The sequence below is a fragment of the Parasteatoda tepidariorum genome, chromosome X2 (genome assembly GCF_043381705.1).
Source record: "Parasteatoda tepidariorum isolate YZ-2023 chromosome X2, CAS_Ptep_4.0, whole genome shotgun sequence".
Lineage (NCBI taxonomy): Eukaryota > Metazoa > Arthropoda > Arachnida > Araneae > Theridiidae > Parasteatoda > Parasteatoda tepidariorum.
In genome coordinates this window covers 58,667,454-58,694,977 of record NC_092215.1, presented here as the reverse complement: position 1 = coordinate 58,694,977, position 27,524 = coordinate 58,667,454, and the positions used below count along the sequence as shown (strand labels likewise).

Genomic DNA, 27,524 nt, shown 5'->3' with positions numbered 1-27,524 from the left:
TTTTGTTTCAAAATGCCTTTTTCAAATATGCTTCGTAAAACATGACTTTAAAACCGAAATTCCTAATATTTTTTAAAGAAAATTGAAAAATATAATTTTAGATTTAATTAAAACCGTCGTTTATTGTAGATTCTTTAATAATGAAATATTTTTTTGATTTGTTTCATCAGGTAAGCTCAAGGAACAACATAGAAGGTATTTTAGCGCAAGGTCCACATCTAAAACCATGTGTCGTGTTTATTTTGTTTATCGTTACACTTTTGTAATATTTTTATGAGATTAAATATGTTAAAGTCAAAGGTAATTTAAATAAATAACAAAAGTTTTTTTTTTAGAGTAAAATTAATGGAGAAATTTGTCTGAGGTAAATTTTGACTATAATGAGTTAGCATGCCTGTTCAATGGCTGCTATGTTTTGTTCATCTTATTATCCCTACTACATACTGGAAGTGACAGAGAAAAAACAGAACAGAAAAAAAAAAGCATGACAACAAAGACTGAAAAATATGATAATTGCGAAGTTCTTCGTCTTCTAATTCTGTGGGACGATTTATGTATAAGTGAGAAGTACAAATCGAAGTATTCATCCAAAAACATGTCGAGTGGAGATTTCTTCATTTGATTAACCTGGTCATTAATTTAATATTTTTTATGTTTCGTATACATGCATTTTTTTACATTTTTTAAACATTTATTGTATGAAGGAATTGTAACTTTTTTAAAAAAAAGTTATATCTAATTTTAGTAAAATGCGATAATCAGTAAAAAGATTGATATCTATGTGTAATTATAAATTGAACAATATATATATATATATNAATCTCATTTGTTTCTTCACTCCTTTTTTTTGTCTTAAAGTACACAATGAATTTCCCAACAATTCTAAGGTATCCATTTCTCTCTTGTTCCTCAAGTCTTTGGAGAAAAAAAATTTTAGTTTCTGCAGTGCTGCTTTAAGCACCAGGATTTTCTTACATTACTGACATAGAAAATGAAAAGAGATGAAGATGAAAAGACTTGAAAAGTGAAAATCATTATTCACAGGAGACATGAAATCTAAGTTTTACTCCACTTACCATTTGTCAAGAATTTTTACCTGCTTTCATTAAACACACATTCATTGAAAAGGAGAAGGTTATTTTGATTTACATAGTTGGATTAAGTTCTACTGACAATCAGATGTTATCAAGTGTTGTCGTTAGGCATGAATTTGTTTAGTGGAATAACACATGCGAAACTTACACATTAAAAGCTGACTTGTGTTTATATAGTCTGTCTCACCTGTTCATTTATTAACAATTTTTACTCTATTTACTTTGAAGTATTCAAATATCTTTCAAAACTCCTTTCTAAAAATATTTGTAATACTGCATAATTTTAAACACCTGGTTATATTTGTCCAAGTGTTTCATCGAAGTTTTTTATGACTCCAAGACACCCTTAAGCATGCAAAACATTAGATTTTAACATTAAACATACATAAAAAAATAATTCAAATCATTCTCATACATGCCTTCCAACATTGAAGAAATAAAATAATTTTACTAGCAACATTTTTTAGGTTACGAATGAAGTTTTGATACATCATGCATAATCACGTAAGTCAAAAAGAACAATTCAAATTTGGAAATATTATAAGCACATACAATTAGCGAAGTAAAAAATATGTATATAAATCTTAATCTAAAGAAGATTTTTTTAAACAATTATTTATAATTACTTAAACTATAAATACTCAACATACTGCAGTACAGGCAATAGCAAAATCTGTTAAGGAATAAGAGAAGTATTTTTGCCATTAGTGAATATTTTATTGCCAATTTTTTTTTTAAAAATTTCATCAACAAATACGGAGAAATTTGAGAATATGCGGGTAAACAAGAGATAGTCCTAAAATACAGGAGACTTGACAAGGTATGTTCATATTTTTTTTCACTTCAAAAAATGTTTGCCCAAAATTGTCCAGAAATTTTGATTTTATTATTCCGATATAGTAGAACCTTGATTTAACAACTCTAGTTGGACAGGACAAAAAAAAAAGCCGTAAATAACAGGACGCCACCATTTTAGGGACATAAAAGTTACCATAAAAACTAAAAGTTAAATGCCCACAAAATTAAATATATTTTGTTAAATGGTAAATACAATATAAAACTAAGGTGTAATTTATTTATGAAAGGAGAAAAAATTAAATTATTTTAAAGAAAAAATCTCATTTGTTTCTTCACTCCTTTTTTTTGTCTTAAAGTACACAATGAATTTCCCAACAATTCTAAGGTATCCATTTCTCTCTTGTTCCTCAAGTCTTTGGAGAAAAAAAATTTTAGTTTCTGCAGTGCTGCTTTAAGCACCAGGATTTTCTTACATTACTGACATAGAAAATGAAAAGAGATGAAGATGAAAAGACTTGAAAAGTGAAAATCATTATTCACAGGAGACATGAAATCTAAGTTTTACTCCACTTACCATTTGTCAAGAATTTTTACCTGCTTTCATTAAACACACATTCATTGAAAAGGAGAAGGTTATTTTGATTTACATAGTTGGATTAAGTTCTACTGACAATCAGATGTTATCAAGTGTTGTCGTTAGGCATGAATTTGTTTAGTGGAATAACACATGCGAAACTTACACATTAAAAGCTGACTTGTGTTTATATAGTCTGTCTCACCTGTTCATTTATTAACAATTTTTACTCTATTTACTTTGAAGTATTCAAATATCTTTCAAAACTCCTTTCTAAAAATATTTGTAATACTGCATAATTTTAAACTTATCCTAAACATAGCACAGTGAAATTTTTTTGAGGAGCAGTTTAGGAACCTCTGCTCTAGTATAACAGAAAGAGTGAACTAATCCACCAGCTGTGCGGAAACTACAATCACTGGTCAGGGTTTTCAGAAGTTTTGAAGCAAAATATATGTCTCAGAAAAATTTAAGACATCATGAAATAATTTGTGACAAAAAAAAAAGGAAATTTTTACACATTTAAAAAATTTTGCGTGCTGCAACATTGGATTCAAAGCATCAAAATTTTAAAAGCTAGTTGAAAAGGGCTAATAACACAATTAATAATTGTAATAACTGCTGAAAAATGATCAGAAAACAACATGGGTTTAAGCTGAAATACTGCAATTACTTAACAACAGATGAGTCAGAGTTACAAAGTGGAAATGGCAACAATAAAAGAAACTAGCGCCGAAAAAATATCAGAAAATTGTGAAAATATCACTCAACTCCACTATAACTGTCAGAAACTGAATCTGGCAGAGCCATCGTCGAAACTCATCAGTATGTTTACAAACACCGCATCAGTTGATTTAATATGTTTCTCACATATCATTGCTTAAATTAAGCTCTCACTGACAGGTTCTGGGTCAAGAAATGGAAATATTAATCAACTAGAAGGAACACTTAAGAACGAATTCGGCAATCAAAAGTGTTGGAAATAACAGAACAGGTCAGTTTCTTTTCATCACTTGTTAGTTGAAATCACTTCTAACATCGAAAAATGGCTGAAGCAAATGCAATTAAAGAATTGCAGCAACAAATTGAAGATTTACAGACTCAATTAAATGTTCGAAGAACACTTGTTTCTACGTCGAGTGGGGGACTTTCAGAATCGAAACATCTTGATGGCTCGAATTATTCCGATTGGAAATTTCTAATGAAAAATTTCTTAGTTGCTGCTGGACTTTGGGGATGCATTGAACCGATAAGAAATGAAGAAATTGATCCAGAATTAGATAGGAGAACACTGGCAAAAATATATTTATCAATTAAACCGACAGCGTCAGCCGAAACCAAGAAAGCAAACACAGCTAAGGAAGCCTGGACGTCACTACAGAATACCTATGAAGCTAAAGGGGTAATTAGAAGAATTGGACTGTATTCAAAGCTATTTTGAACAAAATATGAAGATTGCTCATCGATGTCAACGTATATTGACAACATCACAAACAACTCGAAAGTATCGGGAAGCCACTAGATAGTGAAACTGTTGGTGGAATAATACTTGAAGGAATACCAGAAAAATTCAGACCACTCATTCTCGGAATACAAGGCTCAAATCAAGCCATTACAGTTGATTTTGTCAAAAATTTGCTAGTACAAGAAAATGTGAAAGATTTGTGTTCAAAATCAACAGATTGTTCTGAAATTGCATTTTATGGAAAATCCCGGAAATTTGCTAATAAACCAAAGAATAAAGACTCTAAAAAAAAAATATGCTACAATTGCATTATAGTCATTCCTGTCCAAAACCAAAAAAACAGAACACACGAAAGTTGAAAACAGAGAAAATACAGCTGGCTTTTTCACATCTGTAGAACTCTAAAGATAACCTGCCTACATACTGGTACAGTAGGGAACCGATTATACGGAACGATCGGGACCATCGCTATTCCGGATAACTGATTTTACCGGTTTTCTGAATCACTACAAAGAGCAGTTTTTTTTTTATTGTTAAACCCAACTAAAAAAAAATTTAGGAAATAATCTTAAAAAGAAGAAAAAACGATGAAGTAATACACTAATGATTATTTCCAAAATGATGGTAAGGAAAACATCTTTCTAAAAAGAAAGAAAAATCCTAAAATCTTAAGAGGGAAAAAAAAAAAATTTTTTTAATGGCGGGAAAATGTATAAATTTTCAATCCGGTTTTTTGGTTTTCCGATTTCCGGATAACAGGTTCTGTACTGTATCTGGATTCTAGTTGTAATGCTCATATGACACCGAGAGGGGACTGGATACAAACTTTAAAACCTGGTAGAAACAGAAAAATTGACATAGCCAATGGCAACGTGGTTCCAGCAATAGGTATTGGAACAGCGGATATTGCATTAAATAACAGTACTGTCACAGCTGGTGATGTTATACATGCTCCGGAACTTACCACTAACCTGCTCTCCATTTCTCAAATCGCCAAAAAGGGTAAGCCTATAATTTTTGACTCTGAAGGATGTAAGATATTGGATTCCAAAATTATTCCAACTAAAAATGTAATTGCTACTGCATCAGAAAATAATGGACCATATGTGTTGGACACTGCTAACTTTTCTGCATCAACTGCCATACTAAACTCTCAAAACATCTGGCACTGTAGACTTGCTCACTTAAAAAGAAGAGATATGAACATTTTAATAAATAAAATGTCCACTGCACTGGAATTATCTGTGACACTAGTAAATCTGACACTTGTACTACATGTATCGAGGGAAAACTTTCAAGAATACCTTTTCCTAAAGAATCTAAAACCAAAACTAACTGCATTCTAGAACTTGTGCATTCAGATCTGTGTGGGCCAATGCAAACATTGTCTATTGCAGGAGCATGTTATTTTCTAACATTCGCTGATGATTTTTCAATAAAATCTTTTGTTTATTTCCTCAAAAGTAAAAATCAAATAAAAGAAACTTTCGTGAACTTTAAAGCTCTTGTTGAGAATCAAACCAACAGTAAAATAAAAACTTTAAGATCTGACAATGGAGATGAATACGTTAACACTGATCTTAAGAACTGCCTAAAGCTTTGTGGCATCAGACATCAAACAACTGTGCCAAGATCTCTAGAACAAAATGGGACTTCAGAACGCTGGAACAGAACTTCAGTTGAGAAATCTCGTACTATGCTAATTGATTCAGGACTTTCAACTGAACTATGGGCCAAAGCTGTTTACACAGCGAACTACTTAAAGAATAGATCACCCACAAAAGCATTGAAAAACATGACACCTGAAGAGGCCTGGTCAGGAAAGAAACCAAACCTCTCCCACCTAAAAGTCTTTGGACGCAATGTCATGGTACATATCCCTGATGTGAACAGAAAAAAGTTTGATCCAAAAGCCAAAGTAGGCATCTTTGTTGGATACAGTGAAGAAACAAAAAAATACCGATTTTTTAATCCTTCTACGAAGAAAGTTTTCTTTAGTCGAGATGGAGATGTCAGATTCCTTGAAAATGACTTTTTAAATAAAGCAGATGACTCAACGTCAACAGAATCCCAAACTGCAGACATGAATGAAATCGAAAACATTTCCACTCCAACCATAACAGAGAAACCAGACATGACAGACAAGTTTTCAGATAGTGAAGATGAAGATCCTTCTACTCAAGACACAAATAGATGCCCGAAGAGAGAGCTACAGTACCTAACAGAAAAATCTTTAACGATGACTTCATTGTGAAACAAGCAAATCTCTGCAGAGCTCAGGATCCAGAAACTTATGAAGATGCTATGCAATCTGACGAAGCTCAGAAATGGAAAGCTACCCTGGAAGAAGAGATCGAAGCTCACAAACTAAATTGTACATGGGAACTTCGTGATTTACCACCTGGAAGAAAAGCCATTAAGAGTAGATGGACATTCAAAACAAAATTCAAGTCAAATGGCGAAACAGAAAGATACAAGGTACGTCTGGTAGCTAAAGGATGCTCTCAAAAATATGGAGACTATGAGGAAACCTTCTCACCTACATTCAGAAACAGTTCTATCCGTTTTCTCATTGCTCAAGCAGCCAACTTGGATCTTGATTTAGATCAAATGGATGCTGTAGCAGCATTCCTACACCCAAAGCTGGAAGAAGAAATTTACATGGAACTCCCTGCCCTCCCTGAATATTTTCCTCACAGATACTGCAAACTGAACAAATCAATATATGGACTAAAACAAGTAAGTAGAATTCGGTACATGGAACTAGCTGAAACCTTCAAAGACATAGGGCTTTCCAGATCAAAAGCCGACCCTTGCATCTTTATTTCAAACAAGAAAGGAAAAATTTTAATAGTTGCCGTCTATGTAGGGGACTTGTTGATTCTGTCTAATGACCATAAGCAAAAAGAAAACCTTAAAACGAAACTAAAACAACACTTTAAAATGAAAGATTTCGAGATGCTCACCACATTCTTGGAATGACCATCACAAGAGATCGTAAAAAAGGAATCATCAGTTTAGACCAAAGCACCTATATCAGAGACATGCTCAAAAGATTTAACATGCAAGATTGCAAAGAAACAGCAACACCTTTCCCAACTGATTAAGTACTAACCAAAGAAATGTCTCTGGAAAATGAAAAAGAAAGGCAAGAGATAGGACACATACCATATAGAGAAACAGTCGGAAGTCTAATATATGCAGCTCAAGGAACACGTCCAGACATTGCATTTGCAGTGGGGGTAGTTAGTAGATATGCCAACAACCCAGGAAAACCTCATTGGATGTCAAAAGAATTTTTAGATACCTAAAAGGTACATTATCCAAAAAACTAACTTTCCGGAAAAATGGACAAGATTACACTGACTCAGACTGGGCCAACGACAAAGACGACAGAAAATCAACAACAGGCTTTGTCTCCTGCAAATCAAATTGTGCCATAATTTGGAACTCCAAAAAACAACAAACAGTTGCCTTATCAACAGTGGAGGCTGAATACATGGCCATTTGTGCAGCATCACAAGAATTACTGCAGATTAAACAACTCAAAGAGGAACTGTTCAACCAAAAGATGAATGCAATAAAATTATACTCTGACAATCAAAGTGCTATAAAGATCAGTATCAACCCCATGCTATCATCTGGAGTGAAGCACATAGACATTCGTCACAATTTCATAAGAGAAAAAGTCGAGCTTGGACTGATTCAGTTGTGCTACATTGATTCGAAATCAAATGCTGCTGATGTACTCACCAAACCAGTGACTAGTGAACAATTAAAAATATTCAGTATTGTATTGGGACTTTCGTAAAGTGGGGATGTGAAAATATCACTCCACTATAACTTCCAGAAACTCATCAGTCTGTTTACAAACACTGTGTTGTTCCGACGCTCATATCATTCGTTCTTATTCTTAAGTTCTATTTTATTTTTACTTTCATTAAATATTTTCAGTTGATTTAATATGTTTCTCAAGTATCATTGCTTAAATTAAGCTCTCACTGACATTGATCGTGAATCGAGTGCGTCAAAAGTGATTACTCATATCTGAAATTTAAATGTTGAAATATCATAAAAATTTCGGAATTTAAAAAATCTTGTGGAAATGAACTAAAAATAACTTGGATTAAAGATGGAATTGTCATAAATCAGACCCACCAAAAAATTTTAACTCAAATTTAAAATTTGAGTATCTAGTTACTCTAGTTTTAAAATAGTGGAAATAGCTGAAAAACTGATCGGAAAAATGTAGCCTTAGAGTTAAATTGTCATGTGAAAAAGTGATAAATTATAAACGTAAATTGCAATCGTGATAACCCTCTCATGCATATGGGCTTCATATGAGAACATATAGATATATTTACATTTTAAAGTTATTCAGATTCACATTTATGCTGTAATTTGCATGTAGTCTTCATTTTCAGACTCAAAACAGTTCTTGGAAACTACACTAGGTGGTAGGCCATTCAAGATAGTTAAAAGAATATCATCTCTTTGGAAGACAATGGAGGATTCAAGAAAGAAGTGAAAGCCTGACATTGTGTTTATTTTGACGAGTAGGTATAATACAATACTGGAAAGGTTTGTATTATTTCATATCTTCTTATACCTTATAAATGAAGTTAGAATATTCTGTCCTTCCATGATTAAAATTAAATCGATAAAATATTCCATAAATGCATATCTTCTCACAGACACCAATTTTCGACTAAACGAGACAAAAACTTTCAAATAAATTATAACACCCCAATCCTGAGATAGTATATCTAAATATTTTTTATTACTGAAATGAAAAATTCGGGAATGAGAGGGTTAAGTATCTTGGCGTTTGATAGACCTTGGGGAAATAGCTTAAAAACTATAAATAGCTACCCCATAACAATCAGAAACCCAAGTAGATTCGCCATGGAATAATTGTTAATTGGGTATGGCAAAAAGTAATAACACATATTTGAAAATTTGTTATTACTCACATGTGTGCTATATATCAATGAATAGAAATTGAAACAGCCAGGCTAAATGGCTGGGGGAAAAAAGAACATTCAAAACAAGACTTTTTTTCTAGATTAGGCATTACAGCTTTATAACTCCTTACAATTAGATTAAGTAACTTTTAGTTCACACTGGCCACAGTAACAGCCAAAATTGTCTAGAAACTACTGAGAATCCATAATACTTACCCCCGTATTCACCGTTGACTCTGACCTAACGCGCAACTCCCAGTTCCGAAACCCTCGGTTTGGAAACTTTGACCAAGAGTTAAAAAGCGATTCCACCATTATTTTTTGACCGTCGGTTTCTTAACTGCGGGTTACTTGACTGGCAGTAACAGGCAGTAGATTTATAGCCGTATTAACAGCGTTTGTTTTCAATTTTCATTGCTATTTTTAAAAAAAAATTTCTATTAAAAGAAGAAGAAAATATTGCATCGAGTAATTAAATTTGAATCTCTCTTTTACTGATCAAATAAAAAATATGTTTAGTTTCATTTTCCTAACTGACTTGTATTGATGAGCAAAAGGATCCGAGCTTTATTATTATGAATTTAGATACTTTATTATCATGGATATCATAAAGCCGCAAGCAACCATAGAAATGAAACTGAAATTCAGTTAAAAATACTTGTATTTCGCACAATTATTTAATGCTTTTATTTTACACTATGATCAAGGGGATTATGCTAACATCATTATCATCCTTATTCGCGTATTTTTAATCTTTTTTTTTCTTCCCCTTCATAACATATTATTGATAACTTAAACCATTGAGAAGATTTTTTTTTTTAAATTTTAAATGAAATTGTATATAATAAACTTCTTAGTACAGATAAGCATAAATCAACACATTCATATAATTCAGAAGTTATAAATGACTACTATTGTGCTGCCATCTGCTGATGATAAGAGAGAATTGACGTCGGTGATATGGTGAATAAGATAACTATTTTTTTTAAAGGAAAATGTCATAATCGGAGCAAACTTTACCGAACTTTAAAATTTTAAAAAAATTATGCCTTTAAAAATTTAATTATTTAGATAATTGTAAGTGGAAATATATCAGTCGTATAAATGCCCCATATGTCATAAAGTAGTCAGGCTATATATCAAAAATTATAACTAAAGACGGGCATTTTAATTTCATGTAGTTTTAAGCAATAAATCTCTTCCAAATGATCCTATTTTTTCGAAATATTCAGCAGATTATCTTATGCTTATAAAATTCTAAATTTCCTGATTTGCAAAGTTATTTGATGCAAATTATTGTGTAGTTAAAATGTTACCTCGGATCAAAATTTGCATTGATTAAGTAATATTTATTTCAGCATAATTTCTAATATAAATTTAAAATAATGTATATGTTTTTAAACTTAATTAATAGCTTTATTTTATGGATTTAAAAAATTTTAAATTCTTTTCGTTATCTTCATATCTAAATATTGCACATTATTTTGGAAGTTCAACTCTAAATTATTTTTATTTTAGGGCAAGATCTATCATCTCGATAGATATTATCGAAATCTAAAAACATTTAATGAATTATATTTCTTTTTAAATTTTATATTTCTTTCAAGTTTCGATTGTTTTCTTTCTTTTAAAAAAATAAGTAAAAGTTAATTAAATTATTTACAACCTTCTTACTTACACTATTAATTTGAATTATTGTAGCCGCAATCTTTATTATCCACGACTTTTTTTTTCGAGTGTAAAATTATTTAAGTATTGTAACGACTGCTAATAATAATTTGAGAAATATATATAGCATCTTCTGTAGAAGATATTAACTCAAGAAAATTTAATTTTCATTTTATTAATAAGCATTTATTTGATATACCGTATTTTTCGGCGGAAGAGCCGCGGCGCTATCGAAAAAAAATATGTTTTTTTCCTACATGCGGCGCTTCCGATGCAGCGGCCTTTCCGACGAAATATTTTTTAGTAGCAAAAAAATTTGTCAATGAAAGTTTTATTAATTTTCTGAGAGAAAGACTATTAAAAAAATTCATAACGAAGTCGACGAAATATCCGCCCGTATCGCGATCTACTGCAGAATATCGCCAATTCTTAGCAAACTTTCCGCAGCAGCCAGTAAGAAAATAAATAAACGAAATAATAATTTTAAAAAAAACATCGCATAAGGAGAAAATTTAAAAGGTATGCATCTTGTATCCACCCCCAGCTTAAGGAAAAATCGCAAGCTAGAAATCTATTTAGCGCCTTGGCAATTGTAATTTGAGCGAACAGAAAAGGAAGAAAAGGACCCTAAATCCGACACTCACGGGACTGACGAAATGCCCAACTTCGGATCTCGTTTGGAAATTCCAATATGGCCCCCAAATATTACTATAATTCAATTCCACTGTTAATTTCAGAAAAACCAATAAATTTAGTCAAGTTTCGATCGTAGATTATGATGGGGTGAATTTAAAACTGGCACATCTTAAGAGAAATTTTACTAATCAAAATAATAATCTATATAATATAATCAAGAAGAAATAATCAGAATCCTATGAAGAAGAAATAATCGTTTCTTCTTTGGAGCGAGATCATAGTTCTAATTTTTTCTTTTAGATAACATTTTGTTTTAACAAAAGACGCTTACCTCGCAAGAAAAAGAAAAAAAGCTAACAGGGAAGTTCAAAAAATATTTTTTTTTTAACAATTAATGCTAAGAAACTAACAATGAATAACAACAAAAAACAAGCTAAAAACTAATAACGATAAAAAAAAACAAGCAAGCAACAATTAACAAAAAAAAATAAAAAGCGGCAAAATAAAAATAATTAATGAATCGAATAAAACACCGCAAAAGGGATAGAATTCATTTTGTTGTCCATGTGGTAGCTTCAATGTCAACTGGGTGTGGCCAATTTATAGTCAAACAGAGGAGGGAAATTTGGGGGCAAATCAGTAAAGTGCACAGCTGTCAAGATTGATTGATCAGTTTTTTTCAACTTCCATTTCTTTATTTTGTTCATTGGAAATGCAAGTGTTTTTATTTCTCACTTTATTTTAAACTGCTTTAGAAACAGATGTTTCCTTTGACACAGATTTATTTATTTTTTTTTTTCAAGCTTCTTTTTTATTTTTGAAAGATAAAATGAAATAAGTTACTTCAACAGAATAAAATTTCAAATAAAAAGAATATAGATGATTTTTTTTTTTTATTATAGTTTCGTTGTTTTCTTTTTTTTCTTCTTTTTTTTGCTGAAAGAGAAAACTTTTTTTGTTGCTTTTTTTTTGCTGAAAAAGAAATTTTTTATTATAATTTAGAAATTAAAACTTTACTTTATAAAACGCATAAAAAAATATAATTTTTTATTATACAGATATTCAAAATGGTAATTTAAAGGTCTCTTCTAAAAGGATGCTGATATGCGCGGTTTAGCGCCATTGCGGCGCTTACTATAACTTTTTTTTTAAAATTTCATTTTTATCTGGGTGCGGCGCTTGCGACGAAGCGGCGCTTTCGCCGAAAAATACGGTAAATTTATTATAGTTACATCTAGTAAAAAAATTATCTTATTAAACATAAAAAAAGCAACCGAACATCAAAATAAAGTGTTATTTAATTTTCATTTTATTAATATATTTTCATTTTATTAATATTATGGTATGCTATATTTTTTTGAAGGCAAGGCAAAGATATAAATTAATTATAGTTGCATCAAGTGAAAAAATTGACCTCATTGAACATAAGCAACCGAAGATCAAAAGTGTTATTTTTGAAAACATAAATAAATAAAAAATCTCCTTCTTCATATTAGCGTTTGCTCAAACCGGGGAAATCTGCAGGTTAAAAATACAAAAAAAAAAATATCGAAATTCAAAATAATTAAAATTATCAAACGAAAGAGAGCTGAAATATAAAAAGTAGTGAAAAAAACGAAGAAAATGAACAAACACTCGTTTACTGCGCATGCGCGGTTTCTTTAACCGGGAATATCTTCAGGTTAAAGTTACTCAACTCTGGGTTAGAGTAACTCGCAGTTACGTACACGGTGAAATGAAATTTTGGACTCTGATCTAGAGTTGCTCTCATAAAACCTGTTTTGAACTCTGACTGAGGGTTAGGGTCAATGGTGAATACGGGCGTTAGAGTCTCTGCATTATATTTAGTCTACAAATGTTGATTTTTAATACTTGGAATAATTGTCCTAGTAGCTAAGATTGGCTGTGGAAAAAAACTAGAGCAATATCTTGCTCAGAATCAGTTTCTCCGGGATTGTGGTACTACATGACTGTGACATTCTAAGATATAACTTAATTACAGGGTAGAGTTCCTCATAGTAAAATTTCCCTCCGGGTTAATTTATATTATAAAAACAAAAATACTCACTGTAATTCTCTTGCTAGCAGAGTAAGTAAACCAAGGCTGAGGTTCTAAAATCAATCTACCGCCAAATCGAAGTTGTGCATAAATCCTTTTAAATGTCAATTTTAAACCTTCATCTCCGAAATTTAAATGAATCCATTTTGTCACTCTCAAGCACAATATAGTATCATACTCAGGCTTTTGTGTTTCAAGATAGTCTTCGCAAGCTGGAACATAATTTGCCTAAACAAATAAAAATTCATTTTTGTCTTCATAATATTAGGTAATATAATCTTAACACTACTACATTTATATATATGTGCTCAGTGCTGTTGTTTTAAGGTTAAAACCTTACACAAAAAAAAAAGAGATATACAAGTTATTAATCTTAAAGCTTCAGTTGAATTATTAAAATATAGATAACTCAAAATTTCTCTTAAAAAATTATGATTTTTTAACAGTGAAAATGCCTGATCTATTACATCTAGCAGTTAAATTTACTACAAAACTATGTAGGTAGCACTAAAGGCTAAGAAGCCACCAAGTGTGATATAAAATCCAGACCCAGATATATTTAATATTAAAATAGATATATTTCCTACAAAAAAATATGAACTGATGGTCAAAGATATATCAAAATATTGTTTGTTTTATTTTATCACCACATAAAAAAATTTGTCAAGACAGAGAAGAAACCTGTTTTAGACATTTATTTTTCCTGGGCAAAGTTTTAATAAAATCCATGGCAATGCAGAGTTAAGAATTTTTCACATCCTGAAAATGTTGAAATTTCTTTGTCAGGATCTTTTGAGCTTCAGGAAAATGTTTTTGGAAAATAAAGATTTTCAAAGACACAGACAATGGTTTCTTCTTATTTTGCAACAACACAAAAAGTTACAATTGTAATATAGTCAGCCACCCCAAACACGTAAGAAAAAAAAAACTTTTTTTTTTGTTTGTTTGTTTATTTGTTTTTTGGTTTAAACTCAGTATACGTTTTGGATTAAACCATTTTTTTCTAATTTGTTGAATAATATTTTAAGCCCTTAATTGAAATTAACTAAACCATTCCAAAGTATTTCTTAGCATTTAACTATTCTTTTTAAAATTAATGTTTTCAGTAAACAACTCCCAAATATCCACTTTTGTTCCTTAAATATGCTAACATAATAAAAAAGAAGATCTGAATACTTTAAATGTGCTTTTATATAAATTTACAACTCCACTTGATATACAAATAATCACTTAATATTTAAATTATATTTTAGTAATATATGTTAAAGAGTGGACCCCTGTCTCTTGCTTGTCTATAATATAAAAATGCTCATAAATAAAGTACCCACCTATTTCAGTACTATTTAACTGTTAACTGTCTTTAATTAAGTTTTATGAAACATAAATTTTTTTTTAACCTATGGAGTCAATACAAATTTTACTATATATTTAAGACAATGTATTATATAAATTATACATTAATTTAAGTAAAAAATACTTGAAAATAGAATAATGAAAAGGCACAAATATGACATGCATTGCATATAAAATAGTAAAAGCTTTAGCAGTGACTGTGGAAGTATTTCAGGAATGAAGGGGGGCTCTCTGCCGACCCGGATATGTGTGTGCACATACATAAAATATATTTATTTATGTATTTCTCTTTTAACAGTATTTATTTTTATTCTGTTTCACTTTTTTTTAAAAATATATCATTATGATTCAGTTTACTGTGACATATGAAACCAAGAAATTTCCCATGGGGCAGGAATAGGGACCTATATTTCCTTTGCGGGATGATGAGTAAGGGATTATTTGGAAGTAGTTATCATCAAGGAAATATTAAAGCTCACTTGAATTAGAGAAATTTTTTTTAAATTCAGACACAAATAAATTATTTGTTTTTTTTTTTTTACTGTAAATTAAATTACACGAATTTTGAGTGAAAAATTATAATTTTAGAAGGGGCTGTGTGAAATGAGGGGGCTAAACCCCCTTCTGACCTCCTGATTCCATGGTCCCTGAGTCTTAGCATTAATTTTTTAATAATAAATAAATTATAAGCTACTTCTTTTTCATTAATTTAAAAATTTTAAAAGTTTTAAGCAGATCAAATAGTTTTTGACATCACGTCAAAAGTTGGTTTTTGACAAAAACTGCCATAATTTGTCGAAATCTGTCAAAAAATCTGGGGTAAGTTTCGTTTTTTACATTGGAGGCATTTTACTAGATATTAAAGCATGCACACAGCACTTACATAACATACTTCTATAATTATGATTTATATTGTATATCACATATAAAAAAAATTTGTCAAACTTATTGAAACTATTAATATGATTTTCTAATGGTAATCTTAATACTTTAAGACCCACATTATAGGCACTGGGTTTATATTACAGGTAATAACTATGAGTTGTTAATCATTTATCAATCTAAATATTCATTTTAATTTTTTTATGTTACAATTTAGTCATATTTTTTACAATTAGTAAAATTAAAGCATTCCGAAATAATTGTCTGTTCTCAACTTATAATTTTTTTTTAATGATTCTCAATATCTGCTGTCGTTAACCAACTAGCTGTTTAGCAAATGGACGAAATTGGAAGAATGTTTCTCCCCTATACACTATTTCCGTTTCTAATAACATGGAGAGAAAAAACTGGTATAGCTATGCGGAGAAGACTGCAGGTTAAAATATGGCTTTTTATGTGCAGTGCCGACAGATGGTTAATTACATTCATGGGAGCACAATATGTCTGACCATATGAACATGGCTTTGGGGGGTATTCAGGCAGCAATGGGAAAATTTTTGGTCTAAAAAAATTCCTAGAAAATTTTTTGTTAAAAAATGTGTGCCTTTGTAAAACTTTTTCTTAAAAAAAAAAAAACATGTCAATTTGTGTATTTATTAGTTTGAATTCCTTAGTTGATAAGTGAGACCTTAAATTTAAATGAATTAATTATTACTATTTCAATATATTTGACATATGCTCGCTTATTCAACAATTGTATTAAATTTAAATTAATTCTTTCTCTTTTATATACTTTATTTCCCCAAAAAACTTTTTTGAAAAAAAAAAAAGCTAAAATTCCAGGGGAAATTTTGATATAAAAAAAAAACTGTTCATTGTAAATATTAAGCTCTGAGAATTTTCTGCACTCCTGCTTATATGTACATGAATATTTCCAATATTAGTGAATTAGTGTTAATTTTATTAATGTATAATTAGTTCACTAATTAATGAACTAAGTAAAATTTATAAAAAAAAGATATGCAATGTGAATTGATTGATTGAAAAAATTATTAAATGAGCTAATAATTTTTTCAATCAATCAATTCAATGGTTTTACTAAATTACTATTTAGTACAGTTACTAAGATAAATTTTCTAGTACATGTTATTTTATTATTTTATAATAGCTTTAGTACTTCTACTTTCTAGACTATGCAGCTTAGAATCAATCGAAAGAATAGTTTCGAATTTCAGTCTTATTCATAGAAAACTGAAAAATGAACTTGAAGTTCAGATGGCTTCAAAACTTTTTTTCTCTTTTTTCCCCTGTAATAGCATGTTTCAGGTTTCCATATTTTTGTCTTTTTATTTTCAATAATTTAAAAAACTAACAGAAATAATTTAATTAGAGGAAATAATTTAAATTAATTTCATTTTTACACATTGTTATATATAGTTATTTAATATTTTCTACACTAAAATTTGGGTTTTTGATAGCAATTGTCAAAACAAAAAAACAAACAAACAAAAAAAAAAGAGTCAAAATAATTCTAGAATATAATTGATTGATCACTTGTAATTTTATATGTATGTTTATTTATATATACTTATTTATAATAGTTAATAATTAGCTTTACACTAAAATTTAGGGTTTTGACATGACGGATGGAATTATGGTTAAAACCGTCAATTGTCAAAAGCTTGCTAACCCTGGTTTCAATTTAAGAATATCAGAGTCAGTAGTTCTGAAATTTCTAATTTTCCCGATAAAAAAATATTTTGTCACCTATCCTTTATTTTCAGCCTTTTGTCCCTACATTTCTAATTTGTGGGTGTACGGAACATCCCATTTTCCATGAATGCTAATACAGTTAAAATTATTAGTTTGAATAATCGAAAAGATGTGAATTTTGATCTATCTTTTTATTTAATTAATAACCCAGACAGAGAATTATTTTTGAATACAAATGCTAAGAGACAGTCACTGTGTTTTCAGTTAGAAATTATTGAAACTTCACTTTAAAATATTTGATTAAAGAAGTCATAAACTCTATTGCAAATTTTTAATAAATATTGATATAAAAGAATATTCAATTTTTTTGAATATCTAAAATCTAAGTTGCGCAGATACATTTCAGTGCTAATATTTGAGGAATATTTTCATAAGAATCACTTTTTAATTCTTCAACAAATCTTACTTTTTTGGGCTACTCATTTTACTATATATAATAGAACAAGAAAAACATGGACAGAGCTGATGTCCAATTTTTGAGGAGACTAAATCGAAATACACACACTAGTTCCTTGAATTTCATGCATAAAATAAATTAGTCTTAAATTTGCTAAACATGTCCAAAAAGATAAATATCTTCAATAATTTAACCTATCATGAGTTTAAGACAATCCATGAAAATTTTCTTTGTCTGAAATCATCATAGTTTGCCAGACAGTATAATGTGGGCCAATGCCTTCCTCTGAAGATTTCTCCATAATGACTTCCGATTTATCTTTGATCTCCAATTCTTTTCATTAATTGCAAGAAAATCAAACTCCTCCGAGCCAGATAAATCTCAACTGCGGCCTTCCCTGATTTCTTGTTCCAGTGGATCTAATCTTATTAATTGTATTCTCATCACTCATTCAAATCACGTGGGCCATCCAATCATAGCCACCGAGAAATAAGGATGTTGAGATCACCAAGGTCTTTTAGTGACGTCACATACAGAGATGAATAGCTGATATACGATTAGCCGCCAATTTCAAATATTTGTTCTTCATTGAATAGCAGTGTCGTTTGTCCGTCAGAGATGTTGTTTTAAACCAAAATATATATGTTGCATTATTTTACAGCTTTTAACAATGCAATATGCGTGTGTAGTTCCAAGGTGTAAAGTGAACTACAAAAATGGGCATAAAGTATCTGTATTTAGGTTGCCGAAAAGGGAGGAAATGAAACAAAAATGGATAAATGTTAATTCCATCAAACGAGACAGTTATCAAATAACTGTTAATAGTCGAGTAAATGTTATTTATCTTTTATGTTTTAATATTCGTTTTTGTAGACTTAATAATAAGCTTTTTAATTAGATTATGAAATAATCTAATTAATAATTTGAGAATTACATTGTTTTAGATATTGTTTATTGTTCGCAAACATTAGAATATAAATCTAGCAAAACATTCGTACTTTTGCAAAACTCTTAGAAGTGAAATAAAACAAATTTAAAGATCATTTGTCGTGTTTATATGTATATATACACAAATATTAGATGTCATTAAAGAGTTAACATTTTTATTATTTAAAAAAACTAAAAAAGCTTTAGTTATATTTTTAAAAGAAAGAAAAATTAATAACAATGTTGATTGGCATTTGAAGCTTATTTTTTCTTAACGATAGCTTACGATCATGTGAGTAAAATTTCATAAATATTCATACTTGAAAGCAAAAAAACTCCCATACATTAAATTATATTAATAAAAAAGGAATTCATTGTTAGTCATTTTAATTTTAGTATGTTATTATTTAAAAGAATATTAATGAAACTGTTGTTCATGCTTCATATGGTATGAATCTTTCGAATACAAATAAATTGTTTTTGTGTTATCTTATGATGATGTCTTAAATAATTTTTTACTATTTTATAATTTGTTATGAAATATTGTAATTTAATTGTAGTGCGTCACATTAACCAAAGATTGTGAAAAGTGTTGAAAAATAACTTATTGCTTGAATAAAATTTTCAAATAACACTCTGAAAAATATTTATATTTCTGTCTACAATTTTTATAAATTTTTGTGCGTTTTTTGACTAAAGGGCAGAAATTTTTAAAGTAAAAACGAAAACTTTTCACGTGTAAGCTTTTTAGGTGTTTACATGTTATTTGAATCAGAGTTCTGTTTAAGTAATACTTTTCTTTTAGAATCAGCCTATGCATTTTATAAGAGTTAAGGATAAATAAATTTTGAGTTTGTTCCAGATTAAATGAGTTATTCTCATCTTATTCCCATTTTTATGTTTATTTTATAAGTCTGGAAGAGTAATATGTAAACAAGCTTTAAAACAATAATATATAAGTTTATACACATGTATACATATTTATTGAAATGTTGTTGTTGTTAATTTACGTCGCACTAGAGCTGCACAATGGGCTATTGGCGACGGTCTAGGAAACATCCCGGAGGATGATCTGAAGACATGCCCTCAAAATTTTGATCCTCTGCAGAGGGGGCGGCGCCACCGCTTCCGTAGCCCGACGACCTGCACGCGAAGTCGAGCACTTTACGGTAGCACAGTTTAACAAGGACCAATACCGCACACCCTCGGCCCCTACTCAGACTGATCCAAGTGGTCACCCACCCGCACACTGACCATAGCCAGTGATGCTTGACTTCGGTGATCTGCGGGGAACCGTGTCTTAACCATCAGTCCACTGCGGGACTTATTGAAATGTATCTTATATAAAATATATCAATTAATGAGATGTATCTTATAGAGTAACAGGAAAAAAAAATTTTAATAAATGCTTTTATATTTTTTTTACCTTAATTTTCTTTTTTAAAAATTTAGATTTAACAAAAACTTGTAGACAATTTTAAATGCAGTTCATAAAAAACATTAAATTTTTTTCTGCTTTTTTCAGTGAGTAAATTTTTTTAATTATTGAACAGTTTCTGCTCAAAATATTATACTAATAATACTGTATTATACTGAAAATTTTCTAAAGGAATCTCTATTTTGGGATATTTCTTTAACAAATCTTATAAGAAAGATTGTCATCAATAAATTTATCATATGTTAGAAAAACTTAAGATTTGAAAATACTTTACTTTTTTATAATAAAAAAAGGTATATTTATTTTTGAAAATAATATACTTTTATACTATTTCAAAGTTTTACAATCTTAATTATCGAAATACTTTGCTAAATTACTTATAATTTATTTATTATTATTACTTAGCTAAATTATTTCGTGCTATTTGAATATTATACGCATTGTTTATTTGTAATTAATTGCAGTATTTATGTTTATATTATTTCCTCTTGAAATTTTAATTTATATAATAAGATTTTGAAAGAATTGTTTAGAACGTATTTCAAAATAACAATTTTATGTGCCAATAAAATTACAATTTCTTTGTCTCTTTTCTGCCACGATATAACATATTTTTATTTATCTCGCATTTGTTTACTTATTAAAATATATCATTTCTTATTTTCAAATATATGATTAAATCTCATATTTGATTGCATATTAGAAAATAATAAATTATACAGTTAAATAAGGTTCATTCTTTTGATATTAAAAATAGTTATGATGAATCAGGATTTAAAATTAAAAGAAAAAAAATCTTATTAAATCATTTTCTATCATAAAATACACATAATATTGCTTCATGAAAAGCATCAAACAGTCCTGCTTGTTCATTTTAGTGAGTTATAATGTGATAAATAACATTGATTTAGTCTAATAAAAAACTAAAAAATCACCACTTAAAAATATTTAAGTGCTATTAAATTGGCAAAAGCAAAAATATTTTAGGTCGCTCAAAAGTCCGCGTTATCTTATGGTTCGCTAGCCCTTCAGAGGATGACGTCCCAAATCTACTGAGAAGCCTTGTCTCTCGGTAGCTATGATCCAATTCATTCTATTTATTTTTATGCAAATAATCTTGTACAGTTCAAAGTTAAATAATTGTTTTAAATACTAAAGGGGATTTTAAGAGATTTCTAATTATTTAAGGAGACATTTACCTCTCCTTTTCCCGACAACACATAAAAAAAAATATTAACTATGGGGTGGAATAGGGAAAAATATCAATTGCAGGAAAGAATTTTTTAATAAAGAGCAATATTAAAAAGTTTTCTGTGATGAGGACAAATTTTTCATAGACTGCATTCGCAAACATTGAGTATATTATGCTTTGGGTGTAGGTAGCTTCATAAAAAGGCTCGAACTCAAAGACAATAGTTAAAATACAATGGAAAATCAGACATTAACACCTATTTCAATGGGGAAGAAAAATCTCCATTTATTTCTTTACGTGACTAATTATCACTCAAAAGACTCACTCAAAAGTTTCAGATTCATTTCCCTTATCAACTAAGTAAAAATACATTCGTTTTTAGACTACAATAAAACTCATGAAATTCAAAAAAGTTCTCCCATTGAAAATGTTCCTTTTAAAGAAATTGCTTACGCATATAGCAATAAGTGATGACCGGCACATATACTCTCAAAAGATCAGGTAGACGAAGAAATCTAAGTTTATTTCCTTTATTCAAATGGACCATCACCTTTCACTTATCAAAGGAAATCAGATATTTTGAGTATACCAAGAACTTTATTTCAAATGAATTACATCTTAACGGAGTAACAGGCAGAACATATCAAGTTACTAAAGAGGAGATTGCTAGAGCAGAACAAATTTTATATAAAAAGAAGTGCCTGTATATTAAATATATTTTTAATAAAGATTCACAGGTATGTTGAAACTATAAGTACCATTATGAAATTAGACATAAAAGCTGCTAAAAGGGAATTAGAATAAAAAGCTCTTTTTTTTTAAATATCTAGAAGTGTTGATTTTTTTTAAACTTTTTTCTTTACACCAAATACATAATTAATTACTTTATTAAAAGCTATTTTAAATATACTGACAAGTTTAATTTATTTGGTAATTGAAGTAAGGTTGTAGGGTGACCTGGGGTAATTCCTGATCAAAAAATGCAAACATCTATTTTGTGAAAAAACTATTCAAGATAGAATTTTAATATTTACTGGAAGTTTGAGGCTATATGAGATGAGTCCTATGCTACCTTCGTTTGTTTGAAAATCTAATTAAATTTTAAAAGATTCTAAATTTTTAGTGATCAGGAATTACCCCTTCTCTTGATCATTTCTAGGGTAATTCCTGATCACTTCTGGGGTATACTGATCAGCGGTTTTTATATTTAAGGGGCTGTTTAAAAATAATTATACAATGGTAATTAACAAATAAGACATCAAGATCAAACAAATAAACCAAAAAGATATGTTTAAGCAGTTAATAAAACGATTTATTTAAAAGCAAGAATAAAGACTTTAAATTTTCCAAAAATCTTTGCATCATGCCATACATTTTAGGCATGCATCCAACTCATTCTCATGTTCTGCTGGAATATAAGAAAGAGTTCCCACATGGGTTACTTTTGCTGGATTTTTTAACTTCATTATGTGAGACTGTAAAGTTAAGTAAAGTATGTCAACAGCTCTGGCAGCAGCTCTCACACTGAAATTTTTATTTTCAATCATCATAGGAAATTCACTCATTTTGCTTTCTAGAAGCTTAGTGTCCTTTTTAGGCTTATAATTTCTCATCATATTTATATTAGGCTAATTTATAAACTTAAAAACTATTCTAACAATGTATACACATAAAATTAAGATTGTAAGACAAACCAGAAATGGTGCAAATTGGAATACATTTGTCTTGTATACAGTTAAAAACAAATTTTGTGATTACAGTTAGAATATACTTTATAGTTGTTCCACTTAATAAATATGAACTGTTATTTAATAAAAGACAATTAGCTATTTATTAGCTTTAATTATTAAAAAATACAAGGAATTTCAATTAATACTTAAAATATTTCAAGTTAAATACCAGTAAAAACTTAACTAAATATCTATTTTTCGTATGCAAAAATGTATAACAAGTAAATTTTTTAGCAATATGCTTAGAACTTCCAGAAATTTCAATTCCCCTCCCCTTCCCCCATAGTTGTGCATTTGTAATTTTATTTCTCTTCTATTATGCTTAAAATAACGCTCAATTTTGAATTTACTGGCATAAACCTAGAGATTCAAAAGTGGCTTTATTCAGAGTTCTCCCTAGGAATAAAAAAGGGCACTATAAATTTTAAAAGGGCACTCATTCAACACCGTAAAAATTTATCAAAATGTGTAATATTATGTAAAAACTGAATTTGATAGTCCTCAGTTTTTAAATTTCCCTCTTATACTATTTTACATGTATATTTCAAAAAAAAGGTTCTCTCTCATTATCAGAATAAGAGAAAAATTTGTAGTTTTATAAAAATAATTAAAGGCATGCTAATAGATAATCTCATGGCATAAATTTCTTTCAAAAAAAAGTAAACTAAAAATAATCATCAATTGACAAATTTTAAAGATTTTTATGTAACTTAAACTGAAAATTATGAAAAAATAAACATTTAAAGTTGCTTTTTTTTTAAAAAAAAAAAAGTTTTTAAAAATAAAAAGTTTATTAATATCCCTCCCCTCAGAGAAATGAGATAGTTATAAAATTTTATCGAGTTGAGAATAATCCTAACAAACTAAATATTTGTAATAGTAATCTGAATTAAACTTAAAAACACAGATAAAGTTACCAGTATGTAATTATTATTTACAAAGTGCATCAATTTTTTTAAAAAATGGAATATGAATAAATACGCAATGTTTTAAGGAATGGGCAGTTTATTTTACAAAAAGGACACATTTATAGAGGTCAAAGGGCAGATGCTTAGGAAGAAGACTGCTTTATTACTACTGAAGCTATACAATTTTGATTAGTTAAATATTCTCAGAATTGAAATAGATTAATAAATTGAAATAAACTTACTTCAAGAAATACAACATTAGTCTCCTTCTTCATGTGTAAAACTTTTGCTAATGGTCCATAGAGAAGAGGCATAGACTTTGGAATATCAGTAAAAGATTGAACATTTCGCATTTGCCTCTCAGCAATATTTAAGAGTTTCTTATCAATATCAATTCCAGTAATTTTTTGTGGATAAAAATGATTTGCAATTAGTAAAGTTAATTTACCAGTATTACAACCAATATCTAAAATATTTTTACCTCTAAAAAAATCTATGTTAAAAAACCTAATTCTTGGATCGCCAGAATTACCATCAAAATTCCAACTATTAAATGAGGTAATATGGTTACCATAACAAAATCTTTCTGTTCTAAATTTGTGGAGAGTAGAACAAATTTTTCTTTTAATAATCCTATGATGTGAAATATCTTGATCTGAAAGTTCTTCTGTTGAGTCTTCTTCCCGACGAGATTTTCGATGTCTTCGTCGCTTTCGTGGTTTCAATCTCCTCTGCTCCTTTGGTACAATCACCTCCGCAGAATTTAAATTAAGAGGATCATGAATGTCTTGGGGAATTACAACTTGTACTTGAGTAGGCCTTGGTGACATTCTCTTTGGAGAGTTCAATTGCTCTTCTTCATCTTCTAAGCTTTTTAAATTTAAAGGATCAGTTCTATCACCACCAAATGGCCAAGCAATACTTGCAACTCTTCTTCGTTTTTTAAAAATAATTTTACTCTCTTGCGAGCAAGAAAAAGTATATCTTCTTTTATTGTACAACCATTGTGAATGTTTCCGGAAAAATGAGTTACTACGGTGTAAATGCCGTTTCAGTGACTTTTTATCTAATTTCATTTTGATATCTGTACAATTATTGTTTGCAGAATTATGAGTCAGAGGTAAGCACTGGTGTATAGAAGGACTTGTAGGCATTTTTAAACCTTCAAGTCTTAATTAAATATTAAGACTTTAAAATCAATTAAGTTCTGGCAGTTTCATATAAGTTAAAACAAACCTCTTAAAAAACAACAGATCATTAAATAAGTAAAAATTTACAATAACACTAACTTGTCTTCCCACTTTGATTTTACCACACGTGCGTTTATTTACATGTTTATGCAAGGGGTGACGTCTGGTGGAGAGGAAAAACATATCAACACTGACGACAGTAGCAACAAACGTCAATCCTATGGAAAATATCCAGAGAATCGAAAGAAAGATCTAATTAACAACACTAATCATGAGCTAAAACTCGATCGATATTTGCTTGATAATCACCTTAACTTTAAAGATTTTGAGTAAATCCAAATAAACTTTTGTATAAGATCAATTACTCCCTACATTAAAATTGAAGCTGTAAGAACTGGCCCGGGAGAGCGCAAATAAGCGAAAAGCTACGGAATATTGCCCCCCTCCTCTCCTCTTCCGAATGAATTCGCTTCACTGTTGCCAAACATACGAAATATTATCATCAAATCTTATGATGTTGTTGTTATTGTTACTTTACGTCGCACTAGAGCTGCACAATGGGCTATTGACGACGGTCTGGGAAACATCCCGGAGGATGATCCGAAGACATGCCATCACAATTTTGATCCTCTGCGGAAGGGATTGCACCCCCGCTTCGTCAAATCTTAAGAAGACCATGGAAAGGCTGTTGCTTGGCTGCCCGCCTTTTTAATAAATAGAGGCATTTGATTGGTCGATTATATAATCGTTTTCATCGTTATCGCTTAATCGTTTTGTCAGGTTTACTAGAATAGCGTTTTTAGCATTTTTGTTTGGCGCAATTTTAATAACGCGCATGCTCAGTTTGATAATTTATTCAAACCAATCGAAGTACTTCGTAGACAATGAATATAGAGGCTTGTATCCCCTTATTTGCTCGTGTATACTAAAACAAGGACATAAAGAAGGAAAGATCAATCACTGTACCAAACAGATGTCAGGGTGAACTTTGACATTGGACACATCACTGGTCTCTATTTTTTTCATTTGATTTTCATCAATTGTTATGATAAATAATAACATTCTGTCTCTGTGCCAGAAAAATCTGAACACATTTTTTTAAAGATTTATAATTTGTAAATTTTAAATGAAAAAATTAATGTATTTTAAAAAATTGATTTTTATATTGTTCTGAAATTCAAATACTTGAAATAAATATTAAAAAAACAATTTAAGTGCTTATTAAAAATATATAAAAAATAACTAAAAAATAAATAAAATAATTAAAATAAAATAGAACAGTTTTATAAGCAATCTAAGCTGCCCAAAGCATTTAATTTCATGAAGAACATTAAATTGGAAAATGTTAATAATTGCTGAGATAGAGTCTCATAATTACCTGTTAGCGTTCAGTTAGTTAGTTATTAAAACTTTGTCATCGTTTTCATTTGTGCGTAATCTAAATTCTAATTATTTTCATTCAAAAAGTCTTTCAAAATATAATTTCATTCCTGTATTTAAATTACAATTAACTTTGATATCTGGGTTGCCTACAAAAATTCAAGAAAGTACAAAAAAAATGTAGAGCATTTCACAGCATTTACTATTTATCAAAAATGATAAAAAAAATTTTTGATTATTAAAAAATAATTTTATTGCGATAATCAACATTAAGCTGGAAACCTATTACTATTAAGCAATTTAAAAGACTTTTTCGTGGTTTTCCTTCGCATGTAACACAAATTTGATTACTTTAATTTAATCTTCATTAAAATAAATTATTCTTATAACTTTCATGAATATGATTGTATTCTGATACTTAAATTGTTAATTACTTTGATCTCTGAATTGAATTAAGCATAATAAGGGTGTTTCATTACATTCACAAAATAAAAAAGCTCACACTTAGATTTCTGGGTTGAGTTAATAAGAAGAGCTTTTCGTTCTGTTCAGAAAGATGGTACCCTATCTATTAAGGATAATAATAATGAAAAAATGTTTATTTATAATTTTACTCCGATACTTAAATTGCAAATTATTTTATTTTATATACCAATAACAGCAATCTGAAAAACATTTTTGTCTGCTTTTCATAGCGTGTAACGCGAAATTTGATAACTTCAATTTCAATTTAATCTTGATNTCTCCCCTCCCCCAATGAACCCCAACAACCGCGAAGCTACCTTCCCCACCTTATATACCTGGAGAGTCACGAAACAACACCTATCCGGAGTTTGCATGTAGATGTTTTTTCGTGACGCTTCGGAAATAAGGGGTTAATAGCATAGATTTGGCTGGAACCGATGGTATTCCTTTAAGCGGGGTTGACTGTACTAAAATAGCGAGTTACTTTGATTTTCGGTTAAAAACTACAAAAATTTGAAGAACATCTCGCCTGTACATTTTGATTCAATAAACTGATTTATTTTCTGCTTCCCTTCTTACCATTATTTCTTTTTTTTAAATGAAAAATGACTCTTCTATGGTTGATCTTGTG

The 27,524-nt window shown here is 29.5% G+C and overlaps 1 protein-coding gene across 3 annotated transcripts in view; it reads right to left on the bottom strand.

Moving 5' to 3' along the window:
- The window catches only part of LOC107445896 (U6 snRNA methylphosphate capping enzyme Amus), a 65,496-nt gene extending 39,796 nt beyond the window's left edge, over positions 1–25,700 (bottom strand). The window contains exons 1-2 of one of the 3 annotated variants that reach the window (XM_016060385.4): positions 24,101–25,700; positions 13,268–13,486 (exon numbers count right to left, since the gene is read on the bottom strand). In XM_016060385.4, the coding sequence (XP_015915871.1) occupies positions 13,268–13,486; positions 24,101–25,012 (1,131 nt within the window). In that variant the 5' untranslated portion in view covers positions 25,013–25,700. The remainder of the gene's footprint in view (positions 1–13,267; positions 13,487–24,100) is intronic. The other 2 variants (XM_071188355.1, XM_071188356.1) reach the window with 2 other exon arrangements.
- Between the last annotated feature and the right edge of the window lie 1,824 nt (positions 25,701–27,524).